The sequence below is a fragment of the Grammomys surdaster genome, unplaced genomic scaffold (assembly GCF_004785775.1).
Source record: "Grammomys surdaster isolate TR1022 unplaced genomic scaffold, NIH_TR_1.0 130, whole genome shotgun sequence".
Lineage (NCBI taxonomy): Eukaryota > Metazoa > Chordata > Mammalia > Rodentia > Muridae > Grammomys > Grammomys surdaster.
This window is the reverse complement of record NW_021604588.1, coordinates 6,122,388-6,143,877: the sequence shown is the minus strand read 5'-3', so window position 1 is coordinate 6,143,877 and position 21,490 is coordinate 6,122,388. Positions and strand designations below refer to the sequence as shown.

Here is a 21,490-nt window from a genome sequence, read left to right as displayed (position 1 = left end):
CCAGATTCTTACCAAACAGCCCCAAAATCTCTCCACCTCTCCCCCTTTTTTATTTCATAAGCAAGACTGAGCCTATCTTAGGTTGGTCTGATAAGAGTACCTTCCTTACCTGTCGTGGAATATGCATTATCAAAAGCAGTGTACTTCTGTCTTAGGTTGGTAAGGTTCTGTGCAGAATCTTACTCGTCCTTTGCTTGCCAGCCTGTTAAATTAATAACTCTGTCTGGGGGTCCATTTTCAGTTTCAAGTCATGTGTTTGGTTGCCAACATGTTGATGTTGTTAAAGACAAGCTTTCACGCAATGGGCAGGAATAAAAGTATTCCCAGGACAAAAAGGGCTAGTGTGATCAAGCTATATATGCTATTCTTGATGATTGACCAAAATGGAAATACTGACCTCAAGTGATAGATAATTTTATCAGCATTATCTGCAGCATCAAAGCTCAGCAGAGCAGCATTCTTTAAATTCATAATCTCACTATGCAAAGTTAAAACATCCAGAGAGGTGTTAGAATGATTAGTTAGGGTTTCTATTGCTGTTATAAGCTACCATGACCAAAAGCAACTCAAGAGAAGAAAGAGTTTACTTGTTTTACATATCCCAAATTGCAGTCCATTGAGAGAAGGTAGGAACTCAAAGCAGAAGCTTGGAAGCAGGAACCAAGGCAGAAGCATAGAGGAGTACTGCTTACTAGCTGGCTTTCCTTTGCTTGCTCAATTACTTTCTTAGACAAACCAGGACAGCTTGCCCAGGGCTGGCACTACCCAACAGGGCTGGACCCTACTGCATCAGCCATTGCTCAATGAAATACCCCACAGATTTGCCTACAGAGCAGTCTGTTAACCATGCCCCTCTTGCCAGAACTGTGTAGATTTGAATCAGATTAAAAAAAAAAAACAACCAGTACACTTTGTGAGTAATGAAAACATACATTTTCTGTAATATGTGGTGTCTTAAGAGTTTGTTTTATTGCTGTTGTTGATTTGTTTGTTTTAGATTGCCAGTTGAAATAGATTCTTACTATCTATCCCTGGTTGGCTAGGAGCTTATAGTGTATACCAGGTTGGCCTTGAACTAACAAATTCATCTGCCTCTGCCTTATGACCACTGCGATTAAAAGTAAGTACTCCCCTGCCTGGTGGAATAAATTAGAAAACAATTCTTAGTTTGAAAAAGTATAAATTTAGAGGAAATTGTATCAACATTGCAGAGAGGTTTCATGTGCAGGTATCCAGTTCTCACCAATGGAAGCCCTTGCATAGCTATAGTTTAATATCACAAGTAGGAAATTGACATTAATAAAATCTACAAGCCCCAGACCTCTTTGGTGCTCTTTAAAATTTTTTGTTTTTGGTAAATAGCATACTTCTATGTTATAGTACACATTTCTAAATTTATTGGTTTAAATGTTTGCATAAGTTGTGAAACCTTTATAGTATTCTGTATGTCACTTGTCAGTTTATTCTTGTCTCCAAATCTCTCATATCTGATCCATGGAGCTTTAGACAGTTCTTTTTCAGAAAACACAATATTCAATAGTGACAGTAGAGGGTGGTAGAGGGACACTTCAGGGAGAAGATGTTTTCCCCTTCTGATGTGCTGTGATTGTTTTTCTTGTTTTTGCCACAGATCTGGGAATGGTGTTGGGTGCTAGTTGCACACGCATGTAGTCTCTCCATTATCTCACACCTTTGGTTTTGGCACAGTGAGACAGACAACCATGCGAACCTCTCAGTATAGACATAGCGTGCTCTACTAGGCTCTGTACCATGTTGGTTATGGGTTGACATCAGGAATCTTGATCTTCTTTAGTTTTCTGCCACCACACTTAGCTTCCAGCTTACTGACTTTTCCTGGAGGGTACAGCAAACTTTGCTATCCAAAGGGCTGCAATTACTTCTGCTTTTATAGGATGATCTGAATGTCAGGGAAAGATCTTTTTCATCCTTTTCAATTTTTTACTTGGGATACCTTCCTTTTATCCTCCTATTACAGTAAATGATTCTTTTTAAAATTTTAATTTTTTAAATAATTTTTGATTATGTCTATGTGCTTGTGTAAGGATATATGCACATGAGTGTAGGTGCCCTCAGAGGCTAGAGGAGTTGGTTTCCCTGTGGCTGGAGTTGCAGGTGGTTGTGGATGCTGAGAGTCAGACCTGGCTCCTCTGCTGAGCCATCTCTCCAGCCCCAAAGTATTTCTTTATAGTACGTACAACTTTCCTGTTGAGATTATTGTGTGCTATATCCCATTATTGAATCTCAGTTGATAGATTAATTGGACTAGTTTCTAATGATATTAGCCAGTCCCACAGGTAAAACTTCTAATACTTTTCTGAGGGAGCAAAACAAACAAGCTGACAAAACCCAAATAATTATTTTAGATAGCCCTAACTGTCCTGAAATTGATAAGGTAACACCTTCCTGGTGGTAGTTTTTACCATGTGTTTATCTCATTCCAGGTTTCTCATGTATAGACTTTTTTTTTTATACCAAAGCAAGAGCTATACAAGTCTTTTATTCTTTTGTCAGAGTGCTAGAGCATAGTATTTACCTTGGTAAGAAATATAGTTTGCTAATAAGTCAGTAGTGAATGAGAGCATTTTGCTTTTCTTTCCAAAGCCTTTCTCTTTGACATCTGTGGAAGCTTTTAAAATGGTTTTTATTTTACTAATAAAAGATTGTTTAGTTAATAACATTTTATCTTTATTTTTAATGAAATCTTTTAAAAAGGGTTTATGTGTATGTCCATGTGTCTATCATGTGTGTGCCTGTACTCTTGGGAAGACATGAGACCTCCTGAAGCTAGAGTTACAGTTTGATCAATTATGAGCCATCTGAAGTGGGTCCTGGGAACTGAACTCAGGTTGGCTGGAAAGAGAGGCATTAGCTGCTGAGAATTCTCTTCAGCCACCTTAATGGAAGCAGATAATGGAGAAGATAAAAAGTATTTACAAAGAGTTTTGGAACCTTTTGAGGGAAGAGGGAGAAAAACCTAATAATATTATTTTAATTTAGTAGGGCAGAAAATGGAGAGATCTCCCATTCTCATGGCTTGGTAGAATTAACATGGTAAAAATGGCCATCCTACCAAAAGCTATCTATAGAGTCAATGCACATAGCAGTTCTAAGTTAGCCTGGAATACACGATACCCTGTCTCAACAACAGACAGACAGTCAAACAAACAAGCAAGCGAGCACTGGGGAGCTGGCTGGCAGTTGAGAGCATACTTCTCTTGCAGAAGCCCAGAGTTTTATTCTCAACACCCATATCAGGTGGCACAGAACCACCTTAACTGCAGCTCAAGGGGATCTACCACCATGAGCACATAACCCCTACAAAATATACACATACATATAATACACTGGCATCATAGAACTTACCATGTCTGACAATGATTGCTTGTTTACTTATTTTTCTCTCCTATTGGACTATGCATGCGTCGAGAATACAGGTGAGACAGCAGTTTCCTTTCCTGCTTTGCTCATGGAATTAATTAAAGAAAGTTGAAAGCTCTGAAATCCCCAGAGAACCATCTAATATTGACATTAGGTATTATGTTACTAATAATACCTATCATATTTCCTGACACATTTATTCTTAATAGATACTTTCATGGTGTTCATAAAAAGTCTTATGTGTTTTTATGAAGTATACTTTTGGAAATTACTAATAGGGCTTGATTTAAAAATCTGTAGTTTTATTTCTGGAGGAATTAAAGTTCCTCTGTTGATCCTCTCTTGTTTTCTAGATGAAAAAGCAGAGGCCCAAGGGTAATCGTTAGGTGCTTCTCAAATGTCATACTGCTGGTTGGTGGCAGTATTTTTTATTTATAAGCCAGGGAAAGAGGAGTGCATCAGAGATCACTGAACTAAGATGATAAGTATTACTATTTAAGGGAAATATGAACTTTCAAGATCTTTTTGTTGCAAACTGTAATATAGGATTATTATCCCAAGATAATGTAAGAATTATAGTTGTACCATTTATGTCCAAGTGACTGGGAAAGTAATGGTATGGTACTTTATATTTTCCAAAGCAACTAAAGGAAGAGAGAATATATTTAAAACTGTGGCATTGATTTAGACAGGAGCCTTGAGAAATAGATATAAAAAGTTTTATAGTACTTTCATATTTGTAACCTAAAAAAAGTTTAAAATCCAGGAGCATGTTCTTAACCCAAGGAGATGCTAGAGGGAGCAGAGCAGGCAGGAGAATGTAGGACACAAAATGAACACATGAACAACAATTATATTATTGATTATTATTAACAAGAGGTAAGGCCACAGTAGAAGAACTGATAGAAAAAGTATATAAATTTAAAGGAGATAATGTAAGTTAAAAATTTGACTACTGGAACAAATTGGTTTTTACTAGTTTTTCATGGTTCAAGAATGTATTTGAGGAATTATTATCTGAGTTTATAAGCTTTATTGTTGGTATAATTATGGACTTTCCCAGACACCAAAAGGAAGCCTGGAGCAAGGTACTTCCAGTGTTCACAGAAGTACAATCACAACTTAGTGGAGTCATTCTGTGTAGAAATGTGCTTCTAGGAAAGCAGGCCTTTGCATAAGAGGAAGGAGCAATTAAATGTAGACTGGTAGCTCCAGTATAACAATCAACACTATAGTTTTACAGTGTTGATACAGATCAAATTTAGGACCTCATGGATGCCAGGCAGCCTCCCTACCATTGAGCTCCTTATGCAGCTACTGGCATTTTTTTAAAAATTTTTAAAGTTTATGTTTGATTTAGTTGTATTTTTTACTCCCTATATACAATTCTGCATGGCATATTTTTGTATTTTAGGATTTCTATGGTTAAAAACTGTGTTAAGTGTAACTGTTCATTGACAGAATGACACTCTGGACAGGTCACAGTGCATATTGAGTTGTAAGACATATTTAATAGCAATATATATATTGTTTAACTGATCTGGACATGGCTTTGCTTACCCATAAAGTAGAGCTAATAGTACCCTAGAAATTTTAAAAAAGCAGAAGTTTAGAACTTATGAAAACCTTTTCCAAGTAAAGTAGTGTTGGTAAGATTCTTGAAGATATGTTAGCACCAGGAAGCATGGGCAATAGGTAATAATCTCAATCATGTATTGGGTAATATTGTCAACAGTGTGATAGAACAGTTAGTGATGAAGCTTGTGTAACTGGCTTTTGTCTCAATTGAGTATACAATGCTAACATGCTGTATGGTGGATATGACTCATGAGGATCCAGGTATAGAAGTTTTATTTTGTTAATCCAGCTCCATACATAAAGAGCACAGTGTCTTTTTCTTATATTTACAACTTACAAACTTATTATATTAAGTTTGTAAAAAAAATAATTTTTTACAAACTTAATTCATTCATTAGTTAATGTGATACTAGGAATTAAGTTTGGGTTAGTTAATTATGACCTGTAGTTTTAGAATAACTATAAAGCAAATAAAATCTTTATTTTTCTAGAAACTAATTCATATCTTATTAATTTATTAGAAGTTTTAGGATAATTTCTGATCTTTGTTATTTATATGTAAAATAAAGGCCTGAGAATTTTGACACCTTATCTTTATGATTTGTATATAATTTTGTTATGTATCTTGAGTTTTTATTTATTGTGTTTTTGAAAAAAAATCGAAGCTATTTGTGAGTACAAACCTCAGTTATATAGTTATGTAAGGGCTTGTTGCTCACTGGACTTGTGTGTTCTTCTTGATACCTTATTTTTCCTTTTCTTTTCCCCCAATATTTTCAGATGTTTTGGAATGTTATTAAGCCCAGGTCGAAACGTGAAGAACAGTGACATGCATTTACTGGATATGGTAATGAAAACCTTAAGTGTCCTAATCAAGTACAGAAGACAGTTATTTTATATTTTAAATTTTTGTCATGTTTTGAGAGTTGTTTATTTTAATTTTGTGATGGCAGTAATTAAATTTTGAAACTCAAACTTAAAATTATATATGAAAGAAAGTTTGTATACAAACAGTTGACTGTAGGGCAAAAGCTATGGTAACAGGGCCTGTCTCCTTCAGCCGGTAGGTTTCTTAGGAACAAGTCTCTCCTTTGAACCTAAAGTAACAAGGAAATGTCTTCAAAGTGCACGTAACTTCCATTTAGTTTATGCACAGTCAACTGCAGCTCTGTGGCGCTTCTTTTCTTTGAAGCATTTCCTTTCATTTGTACTTAGCAATGGATATTGACTAGAAAGGGTTAATGAGCCAGGTGGTGGTGGCACAAGCCTTTAATCCCAGCACTTGGGAGGCAAAGGCAGGCAGGTCTCAGTGAGTTCAAGGCTGGCCTGATCTACAGAACTAGTTCCAGGACAACTAGGGATACGCAGAGATACTCTGTCTTGAAAAACAACAAAACAAACAAACCAACAAAGAAAGACTAATGATACATACTCAGGGGTTAGTGTTTGTTGTGAAAGTAGCGAGGCATATTAACTCTTAAACAGAAGTGCCTTCTGATGCTGCCGTTAATAAAAATTGACTTGGTGATTTAGAATGTTGCGGAAATATGTTAGAATAAGCACAAAATTCCTTAATTTGTGAGTTTAGTTTTTAATATTTCATATATTACCTTTCAATTGTGTTTAATAAACGTAATTTAAATATCACTCTGGGAATATTTTCTTTTAATTATTTCATGGTAATTATGTCAGCACTCATTTTCTAGCAATATTAGAACACATTGTTGAAAAATTTGAGAACCTAGTTGTATGCCAAATACTATGTGACGTGTTGGGGTTTTAGATTTGTGTAAAATACTGTTCATAGTAGCTGTGAGCACTTATTCTTGTGGTGGAATCAGACCTTTTGAGTGTGTAATTGCAGCAGTGGTTAAGTGCTTTCTCCAGTGTGTAGTGTGCCATGGACACAGAGAGGAAATACTGCCTGGATAGCTTACATGAGGACAGCCAGTTACACTGAACGTGTTAGTAGAGATTAGGTGTTGATCCATTTCTCTTACCTTTCTCTACGACACATCAGTAATGAATGTTGGCTTTCCAGAAGCAAGTCATAACATTTTTAGCCATGAGAATTCCATAAGGAATTCTTTTTGAAAGTACTGAGGCATTACTAAAAAAATGAGGAAACTGAGTTCTCGTTATGGCCTTTCAGAATCTATAGGATAAAGGTGAATCATTGCTAGAGATTTTCACAAAAAAACCTCAGTCAGATTGTAGAGTTACAAAGGTGATGTGAACCACTGAGGCTCCTTAGTCACATCTGTGTAACTTAACTCCAGATTTTGAGTCATCATGATCAGAGATCTAGGCAGTATTCATATTCCTGAAAACAGAGGTGGGGTTAACTGCACAACAAACAATTGGACAGTGCTAGGCTTTGCATTTTTAATATCAGCAGTTATGATTTACTACTATCTAGTATGTTAATCTTCTTGATTTATCTTAATTTATGGTCACTGTCCCTTGGCTAGATTTTGTCTAATAAAAAGGAACTCAGTACTTTATATTGAGACTAAGGAAGTAGTTATGGTTATTGATAGGCTATTCTTTGTAATAAGTAAAAGCTGTATTCTTTGCAATTTTGCCTAAATAGTTTTTGTTTTGCTCTTAGAGTAAAATCTTCACACTTTTGTTCCTATGACATACCCAAATGTCATGAGAAACTGAAAACAAGTTTTCTGCCACTTCATTTATTTTAACAGACTTTGAAAAGGCATGCATGTTACATTTACCGGCTTGTGAAGTGTTTTTTATTCATACTGAGCAATTTGTTATGATGAAAATTATTTTTAAAATTTCATATTTGAAACATTGTATTTACATCATTTCTTCTCTCCCTCCTACTATTTCTTGGATTCATAATCTCTTCTGTATTTGCTGTTGTTATGTTCATACATATACATGTACACATTCACAGCCCCTTCCTTGTTCAATGTTACATTTGTGTTGCTGGTATGTACATATGTTTAGGGATGATCACTTGATATTGGATAATGCATTGGGGAGTTCATTTCTGGAAAATAGTGATTTTTCTCTCTCATAACAACCATTGACTGCCCACTGTTCTTACTATGGGCAGGCTCTTGTGACCTTTCCTCCATCTCCAGTGGCATGTGCAGTGCTGTGCTCATTATGCAAGTCTTTTTTTTAAGGCAGTGATAGTGTTGTATTTTTATGGCTGTAGCATGTTTGTCATGCCTAGAGGTCCTCTGGCTCTTAGACTCTTTTCTCTATTTCTCCTAGTGTTCTCTGAGCCTTAGGTTGTGCTGTAGATAGTCTATTTAGAGCTGAGTACTCCGTGGCCATTTGTTCTCTGCATTTTGATCAGTTGTGGATCTTTGTAGTAGTCTCCATCTGCTGCCAAAAGTTTTTTTGATAAAGACTGAGAGTTATGTTTATCTGTAGGTATAACAATAAATGTTTAGAGGGCAGTTAGAAGCTATATTGATGTATAAAAATGATAGTAATTTTTTCTTTATGATCTATAACTTTACCACATATGGTTGGATGGCTAGGTTTACGGTACCATACATGAGTTCTCTTGCATTACATGGGCCTTAAGTCCAATTATGCAAGATGCCAGAGGAGAAAAGTAATCTGTTATCTGACCCAGCTATTGAACTGACAAATTGTAACAGTGACTCACTCAGCAAGATATTCCCAATGGTACAATGATGGTATTTATCTATTGGGTGTGTTGAACAATTTTTTAAGTAGTATTTTTTTCTTCCGTATGCATATTTTCTAATTAGGTGAATTGAGACTTTTATAATTTATTAAATATATTATTGTGGTTTAAGATTTTCATAAAATGGAAAGTCATACTTAAAAGTGACAAAATGTTTGATACTTTTCTCATTGCTATCACAAAACACAAGGTGAAAAGCAGTGTAAGGGAAGCAAGATTTATTTTGGGTCATAGTGTAAGAGAGTACAGGAGGCAGAGTAGGTAGAATTAAATGACATTCGGTGGGATTCTCCACATGTGGAAAGGCCAGGAAGCAAAAGGCAGGATTTGCTGGCACTCTCCCACTCTTTTATCCAGTCCTGACCCCTAGAGCATGGACTAGTGTCTCACACATTCAGAGTGGGTGTTTCTCACCTTAATTTCTCTAGAATTGTCATTACAGACTCATCTAGAGGCTTGTCTCCTAGGTGATTCTAAGTTCTGTTAATAGATTTGTCATAAACACAGTTTCATTTATATTTATGTATGTGTATACTAGCACACACATAAATAAAATCACATGTAATTCAACTATTTCTGTTGGGGAATGAGGATTACAAGTAACAGAGACTCAGTATTCTGCTAATAATGAGAATTTTTTTGGTCAGAGGAGTTGTAGGGTAGAAAGGAGATAGGTGATTCTGACTATAACTATTGACAACAGAGGAAAAGCATAACAGAAAAATACTGCAAACCCCAGAAAACTCTGCAAACCTAGGTTTCTGGAGCTGGAACACAATGTAAAATTCCAGCCCTAGAGATACTCGAGAGTATGAGGGTCTTTATAATCAACAATATGCCATATATTTTGTAATCTAATGCATTTGGAAAGTTTTTTTATGTGGAAAACACAGAGGTAAAATTTCCAGGAGGAGCTCATCTGGATGTGTGTGATAAGCTGCTACTTTTTCTTTTATCTGCCACCCCTGTACATTCCCTGTCTCATGAATCTTCTTACACTCTGATTTCTCTCTTTCTCCTTCCTTTCCTGTCATCTATCTCTGTTTTTTATCTGGATGATTCATAATTTTAAAGGTTTTTGTTGTTGTTTTGAGAAGATCTTGCTGTGTAGACTAAGCTTGGCTGTAACTCAGAATCCTTTCCTGAGTACTGGGCTTGTAGTTGTGCGCAAGTACACCTAAAAGTGGTTTTTTAATGATTTTTCTCTTTATTTCTCTTTTGTCTTTCTGTTAACTAGTACACTTGACTGCTGTTCTTTATATTTTAAATTCATAGTTTTTTAACTTTATATGTGGCTTGTCACAGCTCCAGTTTGCTGAAATCTTTAAGCTTCTATGGCACACTGCCTAATTTCTTGTATTTGTTAGTTGAAAGATTATGATTATTCTACCACAGCAAACATTCAGGCATACAGAAATTTTGGGGTAAGAAGCTTATTCCTGTTCTGTATGAGGACTAGTTAATAAGGTAGTGGAACATTATAGGAGTGCATGTGTGCGTGCATGTGTACATGTATCAAGGAGAGGAAGGATGAGTTTATGACTGTCTTTAGGGTGGAATTGCTTAGTGTAGGTTTCCTTTCAGTTACTTCATCTCTGGAACGAAGGATTCTTGGCCTTATATCATATAATTTGACTATCAAATTGATAGTAATATACTACAAAAATATTTTACAGGAATTCAGAGAAGTGTTCATTAGGAATGGAAAAATTTAATAATGAAAAAGAAGTTTTCTTTGTTTTGATCTGGTTCTTTTTTTCATTGATTATAATATGAAGAAATTAAAACCCCAGAAAGTTTTATCAATAGCATTCTTTTGCATTTGCACATGTTCCCACACTTTGGTGGTGTTCTTCCACATGCTGCCATTTTGTCTCGCTTTCTCTGAAACACATATGCACAAGCTGTATATGGTCTTGCTTTCACTGTAGGACTTGCTAGTTTTAGTAAGAGTCTATAGCTGGCTAAGTAAAAACATTAAAATGGAGAAGATAGGGAGAAAAGGTAAAAACTAAGTTGGAGGGAGAGCAGGAGGAAGGAGAGAGCAGGGTCGGGGAGGAGGAAGTGAGTTGGATGGAAGATGAAAGAGGAGAGAGGGGGGAGAGAGAGGAGAGAGAGACAGAGAGAGGAGAGAGAGAGAGAGAGAGAGAGAGAGAGACAGAGAGAGAGAAAGAGAGACAGAGAGAGAGATATTATAAAGTCTCCTCAGACTGATTTATTGCTGAGTTATAGGTACTAAAAGGATTAAGTTTGAAGGCATTATTACCATAAAGTATAGTAACATTTAAGACCATTAAATATTAGAAGATTGAGAGAAAATTACCATTTTTTTCCTTCTGTGATTTACTATTATTTATTCTTTCTGTAGGTAATTTGTGTGCGTGTGTTTCTTTTCTGGTGCTAGGAATTACACTTAGTGCAGATAATTTTACATTGTGGTCTTTTATATATAGATATTTTGACAAAAAAACAAAAAATCATGTTTACTATAACTTTACAACTATGCTTTTGTGATTCAGCATGAATGGGTACACTTCTTTTCATGCAAGAAGGATATATCTTTATGTTGAACCTGTGTTTGAAGATAGCTAGAATATAACAATACTCAAAGAAATGCTTTTGCATGGGGAAATTCATAGTAAAACTTTAGCCCCATTTGAATGTAGGTACATATTTTAGTACATTAAAATATTTAGTTAAATGTAAACATTAGTTAATGTTTACATTAAAAGGGTATAGTTTTAAAGTGTGATAATTTTCCTCGTGCGTAGTATCCATGTTCCTGTTTGAACTTTGATAGGAGTCCATGGGAAAGAGCTGTGATGGGAGAGCTTACGTCATCACGGGCATGTGGAATCCCAACGCACCAATATTTCTGGCTCTTAATGAAGAAACGCCGAAAGGTGACTTTTCTTAAAATATTTTTATTACTTCAAAATTTTCACTGTGAACAATCTTTTTTATTACATTTTTAGAAAGTACTAATGCCTATTTAAATTGAAGATATATTTATTTAGAATGTGAATATTTATAAAGTTCCTTTTTGTGTGATTTTCATGCTTTTGGGGGGAAAACTTTATTAATTAAAACAAATACTTTGAAAGTCACATTGATTGCTCATCTTTGATTTGTGGAAAGCATTTGATGTGCTTTGTATATGGGTATGAAGTGGTTGGTTGATTTGGGTGAGTGTGATGTAGGGAGATGGGATATACAAGCACATAGATTTGGAAACTTGACTATTTTTGTTTATTGTTTTTAACTAAGAATTGTATATTACTTACTTACATTTTTATTATTTACTCAGTCTAGAATTTAGATCTTTGATTTTCCCTTAAACTAAACTTAAAAGTTTTACTTGATTTATAGTTTTATTGAAAATGCTTTATTTTCATTCTGTTAAATTGAATATTTAGAATATAATACATCCATCATCTTGTTTCATATTTAATTTTTTTTATTTATTTATTTAGGTCCTTATTTTATACCCACAGTTGACTTCTGGCTAAAGATAAGAAGCATCAATGACTACTAGTAGCAGAATATGCTCTTCTAGTGAAGAACATTGAAATGATAATTTTATTTTCTGCTATGTCCCCAGCTCAATTAGTTATTTCTTGAGGATATATATGTTTATTAACAGTGGAAGTATTGACAGTTCTTCAGAGGTTTTTCTCTTAATTCATACTACACAGAGATGTTTATATCAGCAGTGCTCTGCTATACAGGTTTAACATGAGAGGGTTGAGCAGTTCCTCTAGTTTGAAGTCACCACATAGATCTTTCAGTTTCTTTCATTTCTGTTTCACATTGAAAGAATGCATCTTTGATTTTCTAGTGATTGTCTAAGAAACCTGATAATTTAGAATAAAATTTATCTTCAAATTTTATTTGTTTATATTTTTTCATATATTATATTTTTCCAATTTTTCTATAGCCTTTGTGTTTTATATTAAGGATCTGATTTGGAGAATGGAATAAGACATCTGTCAGGAGATTTAGATTCTTTTTTATTTTTCTTTGTTTTTTAAATTTTTTTATTGGATATTTTATTTACATTTCAGATATAATCCCCTCATCCCCCAAGAACCCCCTATTCCATTTCCCCTCCTCCTGCTTCTATGAGGATATGCCCCTACCCACCCTCCCACTCCCACCTCCCCACCCATGAGTTCCCCCACACTGAGCCTTCACTGGACCAAGTACTTCCTCACCCACCTATGCCTGATGCTGCCATCCTCCCCTACATATACAGCTGGAGCCATGGGTCCTTCCCTATGTGCTCCCAGGCTGGTGGTTTAGACCTTGGTTGGTTGGTATTGTTGTTCTCCTCATGGGGCCACAAACCCCTTAGCTCCTTCAGTCTTCTTGTTCACTCTTTCATTGGGAACCCCATGATCAGCTCAGTGGTTAGCTGTGAGCATCCACCTCTGTATTTTTCAGGCTCTGGCAGACCTCTAAGGAGACAGCTATATCAGGCTCCTGTCAGCATACACTTCTTGGTGTCCACATCAGTGTCTACTTTCGGTGACTGTACAAGGGATGGATACCCAGGTGGAGCAGTCTCTGGATGGCCTCTCCTTCAGTTTCTGTCCCACACTTTGTCTCCATATTTGCTCCCATGCTCCCATGAGTATTTTGTTACCCCTTACAAGAAGGTCCAAAACACCCACACTTACTTGATTATGATAGAATAATCAGTGCCTGAGGAACATTCTTGGAATACTTGATTACCAAGTACTTGTTCAATGGTTAGAATGTATTAAAAATAAATATTTAGAAGGAAATATTCTTGTCTAGTTATATAATTAGTGTGTAACTTAATAGACTTTTATTTTCTTCAATAATCAAGGAATAATAAAACCTAGAAATTTCCTATTGCAGATAAACGGGTGTATATGACTGTTGCAGTGGACATGGTGGTTACAGAGGTGGTGGAGCCAGTTCGCTTTCTCCTGGAAACAGTAGTTCGTGTATACCCTGCAAATGAGAGATTTTGGTATTTCAGCAGAAAGACTTTTACAGAGACTTTCTTTATGAGGTTGAAACAGGTAGGATGTTTTTGTTCTTCTGTATAGTAGCATTGTTTTTTCTCTCTCTCTCTTGACAGGGTCTCACATATCCTAGGGTGGCTTCACACTGATAAACATAGCTAAGGATGCTCTCCAGATTGTCTCTACCTCCCAAGTGCTGGGATTGTAGACGTATGCCACCACAGCCTGTGCACTGCTAGGGATCAAACCTAGGGCCGTGGTCATGCCAGCCACTGCCTACCAATTCTGGTGTAGCCCCAGGCTGTCTACCTTCATTTCTATATGCAAATATACCCCTTATCTCACAACCAAAAGCAATAAAATTCCTCAAAAAACATATCAAGTGGTATGTGACACCAGCCGATGGAATGTGTGAAAACTGCACATTTTGATAATGCACAAGTTATTATATCTTAATAATCCTGAACTCAAGTTCCTGTAGACCGTGGCCATATTTAAATAGAAATAATAATCAATAAATGACAGAGGTTTCTTCTCTTATCTACAGTTATTTGAAACACTATTCCCCTAACACAATAAAACAAAGAACAACAACAAAACCCAACATTACCTCCCCAAAATAACACAAATATTCTATGCTTTATAAAGTTAAAAAAAAATCTAACTATATCTAATGGTGATCTCTATTTGCCGCATTTAGTAACCCACATTGGTTGACTTTTCTCACTTTGATCATCAGTCATGGTATTTAAGATTGCTTTCATATTAAGTGAACAAAATTTATGTTACCATGGCATTCTTAAATTAGTCACCTTAGAAGATAAGATGTAATTTTGAAATTTGGAAATAGATTCCCTTTTTCATCTAGTTCTGATTCTTATTCTGATCATAATTTCCCTCCTTCATCTCCTTCCAGATCCTCCTCACTTCCTTGCCCATCCAACTCCAAGCTGCCTTTTTCTCTTTTTCCTTTCCCTTCCATTCTTTTCCCTCCCATCCCCTCTCCTGCCCTTCCCCTTCCCTCTTTCCTTCTTTCCTTCCTTCTTTCCTTCCTTCTTTCCTTCCTTCTTTCCTTCCTTCCTTCCTTCCTTCCTTCCTTCCTTCCTTCCTTCCTTCTGTCCTTCCTTCCTTCCTTTTTGAAAAGAAATAGGAAAATTGAAAGTAAAAGCAAAACAGAATAGGACAAAATAAGTGTAGGGGGACGGAGAGGAATGAGACACACAGGCACAAGCAGAAGCACATGCCCATACAAAAAACTCAAAAAAAAATTTGCAAAAATGGAAACCACAGTATGTAAACAAAGTCCAGTAAGGAGGAAAATGTTCAGACAAAGGACTATGAGACCAAAAATACTCACAAATACCACTGAGTTAATTTTGTGTTGGCTAACTATTGCTAGGCATGGGGCCAGCCCTTAACTATAGTTTGTATGCCCAGTGAGACACCGTTGGAGAAGACTATTTATTTATTTATTTATCTATTTATTTTTATGTATTTATTTATTTATCTATTTATTTTTGTGAGCGGTTGTCAATTGGAGCTAGCTACTGGGTTAAGGATGGGAGCTTTATGTACTTCTCCTTTCATGTCTGCAACCTCATCTGGCTTAGCCCCATGCAGGCCCTGTACATGCTGCCACAGTCTTTGTGAGTTCATATGTATGTTAGTCCTATTGTGTTTGAAAGGCATTAAAACATGTAATCTTTGTTTTGTATTAAATGAAAAAGATAACTGGAAAATAATGTAAATTCTAATAGTGTCAGATTATAAAATGTTTGTTTTTAGTGTGTAAAATTCTTCATGTATTTTTTTGTTATTGTTATTAGTAGTCCAAGTCTCCAAAATTTTATAATATTTTTGGCTTTGCAACTATAATATGCAAAATGCAGTGTGACCATATCAGCAAGTAAATACAGGGGCCATTCATCAAGTTTCATATTTAAAGAATGTGTCAAAGCTCAGTGAAGCCTCATGTAGTAGGTACTTTGAAATTACACGGTTTTATCTTTTATTATTTGAGCTGGTTTTGTAGCATATTATAAAGAACATTATATGGGCATTATTCAAAAATTCCATCTTCCAAACTTTTCTTAATGTTTTATGAGATTTCCTCTCTTCTATCTTCCATCTGCCCATCTTTCCTGCCTTCTTCTTTTCTTCTTTTCTTGTTTTTTGTTACTTGTTAGCATTGTCCATTAATGATGGAATTTTGCCTGTCTTATTGCTTGTTCAATATTTTGTTGAGAATGTACATATATGTGCATGTTCATGTATGTGGGGTACATGTGTGTGTAGAGGCCAGAGGTCAGACTCAGGTGTTGTCCTCAGGCTCTCTTACCTCGGTTTTTGAGACATAATTACCAGGTGAACTTGGAGCTTGCCATTTCAATAGTATGGGCAGCCAGCATTCTCCAGGGAGCTTCTGTTTCCATCTCCCCAATACTGGGATTACACAAGTCTAGTTTTCTGCCACCTTTTAAATGTGGGTGCTGAGGATCAGACCAAGGTCCTTATGATTTTGTGGCAGAGGTTTACAAACCAAACTCTCTTCTCCAGCTCCCAGTACATTACTCAACGTTTGGAAATCTGTTCCCTATAAAATGATTTCTGCTTTTTTTAGTGTCAAAATGTATAGAAGGTTTGTTTGTTTGTTTATTTTGGAGGCAAGGTCTGGAAGCTCAGCCTGGCTTCAACCTCACTATGTAGATGAAGATGGCCTTAGATTTTTTTTTTTTAATTATCCTTTGCCTCTATCTTACAAGTCCTGGGGTTGTAGGTGTATGGTATCATATTAGGTTTTATGTGACAATGGAGATTGATCCCTAGACTTTTGGGATGATAATCGAGCACTGTGAAACGCAGTAAAATTGATGGAAACAAACTTGTTTTAGGCATTAAAGAATAGGCATGTAGAGATAGGAACTTGGAAAATGCAACATTTACTTGATTGAATGTATAGTCTTATTAGGCACCTTTGAAAATCAGGTAAATGGGAGATTTGGGTAAGTAGGTGGGTTTCTGTAAAGCAGGTTAGTTTTTAAAAGATTATAGGAGCAAATATGGAGACAAAGTGTGGAGCAGAGACTGAAGGAAAGGCCATCCAGAGACTGTTCCACCTGGGGATCCCTCTCAACACCAAACTCGGACACTATTGTGGATGTCAAGAAGTGCTTGCTGACAGGAGCCTGTTATAGCCTGAGAGGCTCTGTCAAAGCCTGACAAATACAGAGGTGCATGCTTAGAGCCAACCATTGGACTGAGCACAGGATCTCCAGTGCAGGAGGTAGAGAAAGGACTGAAGGAGCTGAAGGGGTTTGCAACCCCATAGGAAGAACAACAATATCAACCAACCAGACCCTCCCAGAGCTCCCAGGGACTGAAACACCAACCAAAGAATTTACATGCAGGACCCATGGCTCCAGCTGCGTGTGTAGCAGAGGATGGCCTTGTCAATGGGAGAAGAAGCCTTTGGTCCTGTGAAGGCTCGATGCTCCAGTGTAGGGGAATGCTAGGGTGGGGAGATGGGAGTGGGTGGGTAGGTAGGGGAACATCTTCATAGAAGCAGGGGGAGGGGTTATGGGATAGGGGTTTCCGAGGGGGGGGGAAACCGGGAAAGGGGATAACATTTGAAATATAAATAAAGAAAATATCCAATAATAATAATAATAATAATAATAAAAGATCAACTGAGTCTGCAGCACTAGACACATGGATGGCTTTGAATTCTCTTATTCTGGGGATATGTGATAAATTACAAGAAACAATCTGAGGCAGTTACACAAAATAAAACAAAAATAAAATGCAGAAAAACCAGTATTATAAAAGAAATGCTCATATGATAGTAATTTTAAAGTAATCTTAAACAGGGTCATCTATGATACAGTCATTGAGGAAATAACATTGACACCAAGATAAAATATGTAAAGTAACTGCATGTTTCTCCCCATCTCTGCATCCCTGTCTCTTCCTGTGGTATGAGAGAGGATTTTCACTCTGTAGCTCCCTCCTGCTGACCTGGAACTAATTTTGTAGCCCCGGTTGGTCTCATACGTGATAGCAGCTTGCCTGCCTCAGCCTCCAAAATGCTGAGATTATAGGCATGAGCACTATTTCAAGCTCTATATTGTCATTTCATAAAACAAAATTAGTAAGGTTTGAATCATTGAAATAATATCTATTGGCACATCTGATGTTATGTTGAACAAATGTTCTGAAAAACATAATGCTGCTTATTATGGATATTTTCAACTCTAATAATTAATGGTGTTTTTTTGCTGGAACATCTGTTCTGAAATGATATTCTGACTTTTATACTTGACTGTAAAAGAATCACCTCTCATTTATATGTTTGTTAGATTGCATGTGTTCTGAGTTTAGACAGATGAAATAAGCATTTAGAGTTTACATATAAAATCAGTGTGTCAGGTGGACTGCTCTTCAACTGACAGTAAATCCTTTCCTCTCTCTAATCCTCAGTTTTCTTACCTTAAAGTTAGAGTGTGGATTGATAGCATTACTGAAGGCATTCTGACTTTGGGATTATTGAGCTACAGTGAAGATAATTCAGTGTAGGTCATGGCAGGTTAACTGAAGGACAGATTACTTTTGGAATATATGGTTATTTACAATAATTGTATACAGTTTAAACTAAACTCCCAAACTCCACAGAATCTTTGTTATATTAATAAGGATTAATAATGTATATAAGAAGTATAGGTAGCTATGCATATGGTATTTGCCAAATGAAAAGAATGTCCAGTACTGTGGGGTTTTAGATGTAGGGAACCACAGCAGTAAAATACCATAGGTGATAGAAAAAGCTCCTTAGAGGAAATATATATCATTTTCTACAAGCCTTGTAGAAACTGAGAGTAGAATCTATATTCACATTTAATTAATTAATTATGTGTGTTGGTATTTTGCCTGCATTTGTAAGGGTGTTGGAGATTCCTTGGAACTGGAGTTGCAGACACTTGTGAGCTGCCAAGTGGATGCTGGGAATTGAACCCCTCTTCTTCTGGAAGAGCATCCAGTGCTCTTAACTGATGAGCCATCTCCCCAGTTCCCTCTTGTACTCACATTCAAGATAGCTTGTATATTGGTAGTTTTGCTTAATATTTAATTTTTAAAAAGATTTTGTAAAGGCTCTTACTAAAATGTCTAGGCTGGCCTCAAACATTACAGTTTTTCTTCATTTATAATGCTTTCCTAATAGCTGGGATTGCAGGTATATTCTACTTCACTGGGCTGTGTTATTGTGACCAACCAAAGATGCTTTCTCTTCAAAATGAATAGAAGAAAATACTATGGTGTTGGATTTTTTAAAATTAAAAATTCTATCAGGCAACCAGTGGTTACTGAAAAAGGCAGATCCATTTTCTCTAGGGATGAGACCCTTTGTAGGCTATCCAATACGAAGTAGTCAGCCCTAAACACATGTATATAAGCAACGGTAAATGCACTCAGTAGCTTGTATGAATGTATATGTGTGTATTGGAGGGAGGAGAGGCAGGTGTGGGAATGATGTCAACACAGCATTTATGTTTGATTTTCTTAAGAAAATAAAAACTAAGAATAAAAAACATAAAGTAGAAGTCTTATCTCATAATTAACCATCAGTGAGACCAAGGACTATAAGTTCAAGATGGTCTACTCTCTCTGTGTGTATCTGGGGAATTATGCAAGAGAGCCAATCTTGCTGATTGGCTGGGGTGCCTCTATACAGAAGGCCTGCCTCTTTTCTTGCTCTGTGGAGAATTTGAGCTTGCAGTGTCATTGGCTGGGGAAGCTGGCTTCCTTTTCTCACATCACTTCTTGAAAAGCCAGTTCTGAGTGGTAAGAATCATTAGCAGGAGGTCTGGGATTTTCCTGACAGTCCTTTGTTATTGATGGAATTTATGTTTGTGAGCTTCCAGGGCTTGGCTGATTTCATCATCACTCTTTAGACTTTAACATGACAAAGTAAGTGGAAATACTAATGATTTGTTCCTAGGTAAGCAGCTAGTTAGCTTTCTATTCTGTCATTTAGTTGTGTTTATGAACTGTTACTTCTTTATCTGTAAAGTGGAGATAATATTTATCTTAGAGTGTTGTTTGATTATTAACTCATTTACTCATTCAACAAACATTAAGTATTTCTTCAGTGACACAAATTGATATAGGCTCTGTCCTAAGTGTAGGTTTAATGTTAGAATATCATAATATTTTCTTGATATCTCTATAAAATTGCTGCCATATTGGCTGAGGGTTTCTTGGCTCAATTTAAGTTAGAAATCATGAAAAGGGAAAGGAGTAGTGTAGCTTTGACCAGAGGCTCTCAGCAGCTGGTGGGTGTTAACAGTTTTCCAAGCTGCTCTTGGCAGGACCTCCGAGCAAACAGTAGCTGGAGTCAGTGGTTGCCAGAAGCTTTTGGCATTTCTCCATTGCTGGAGTAGTAACCGCTGGCAGTTCTGGATCTTCTCCAGCAGCTTTGCTTGAACACTCCCAAGCAGCTCAGATTTTAGTAGTCTCTGGATGGTAGGCATTCTGTAGGCCTGTATTTCTTAGTAGTAGTATTGTCAGATAAGCCATTCTGCTTGAGATACAAAGGATGAATGGTGGATCTGATGTAGCTTAATAGGTAGAGTGTGTGATAGCATGCAAGAATCCATGGGTTTGAGCCATAGCATCACAAAAACCAAGCATGTTGTCATATGTCCATCATCCCAGCACTCAGAAGGTAGATGTAGGGGGAAGAACCATGAGTTCAAGGCCATTCTTGTTTATATAGCAGGTTCCAGTTTATCCTGGGCTACATGAAACCATGGCACAAACAAACAGACAAACAAGCAAACAAACAAACAGTTGGCAATAAAACCACCCCAGCAAAGCTTTATTAGGGCCTATGCTTATGGGGCAGAGCAGGGGATACAGTTCTAGACTGGCTGAAAAGGTTGTGAAGAGCAAGCACTGCATATATAGACCTGAAAGGGCAGGCCGCCATATGTGTAATCTTCTGACTGGTAACACAAACTTTCTGTACAGGCATAAGGGCTTGTCTGTTCTGGCACTCATTGGTGTGAGAGATGTTCTTCTGGAACTGGAGTGGGAATATCTAAAGTGGTTGCAGCAATGGTGGGGAATGATCTGGAGTAGTCATATTAGTACTCCAGTGAAGTATTCTAATTGACCACGACAGCTGTGGCAGTGGAGCAAAGTTTCCCAGCAACTGTTACAGTGTTACATCAGTTTTTAGGGTTCCCTTGATGTAGTAGAAATGAGTACATCCTCTAAACTCAGCTATTGTAATTCTCAAGGCTTCCAGTGGGGTTTTTCTGATGGCAGCAGCTATTTAGACCTCTCTGCTGGTGTCATGACAACCTGAATGGGCCACTGACGTAGCTCCTAATTGATAGCCCCCTGTGGCATTTGTGGAGATTATGATGTTAGTATTCTGGCTTCTAGTACCGCTGAGGGGCTATGAAGAAGTGAATGATGATCATAGTTCAGTCTGTACTAAAAGACCACAGAGATGGTAGCTCCAGCCTCTAGTGACATCCTCAGCTTACCAAGAGTGTCTTTGTGTTTTATTGCTGTGAAGAAACACCATGACCAAGGCAATTCTTACAAAGGTAAACATTTAATTGAGGCTGGCTTACAGTTTAAGAGGTTTAGTCCGTTTTGATCATTATTAAAAGTGTGGCAGTGTGCAAGCAGACATGATGCTGGAGGAGCAAGTGTTCTACATCTTTACCTGAAAGCAGCCAGGAGGAGACTGAATTTGTCATAATGGGCAGAGCTTGAAAATCCATCCATCCATCCATCCATCCATCCATCCATCCATCCATCCATC

At 36.8% G+C, this 21,490-nt stretch overlaps 1 protein-coding gene across 4 annotated transcripts in view; it reads left to right on the top strand.

Annotated features, from left to right (window-relative positions):
- Rabgap1l (RAB GTPase activating protein 1 like) overlaps window positions 1–21,490 on the top strand; it is a 567,726-nt gene that overhangs the window by 85,782 nt on the left and 460,454 nt on the right. For all 4 annotated transcript variants that reach the window (XM_028758413.1, XM_028758415.1, XM_028758421.1 and 1 more), the window contains 3 exons: window positions 5,758–5,824; window positions 11,466–11,568; window positions 13,550–13,716. In XM_028758413.1, the coding sequence (XP_028614246.1) occupies window positions 5,758–5,824; window positions 11,466–11,568; window positions 13,550–13,716 (337 nt within the window). The remainder of the gene's footprint in view (window positions 1–5,757; window positions 5,825–11,465; window positions 11,569–13,549; window positions 13,717–21,490) is intronic.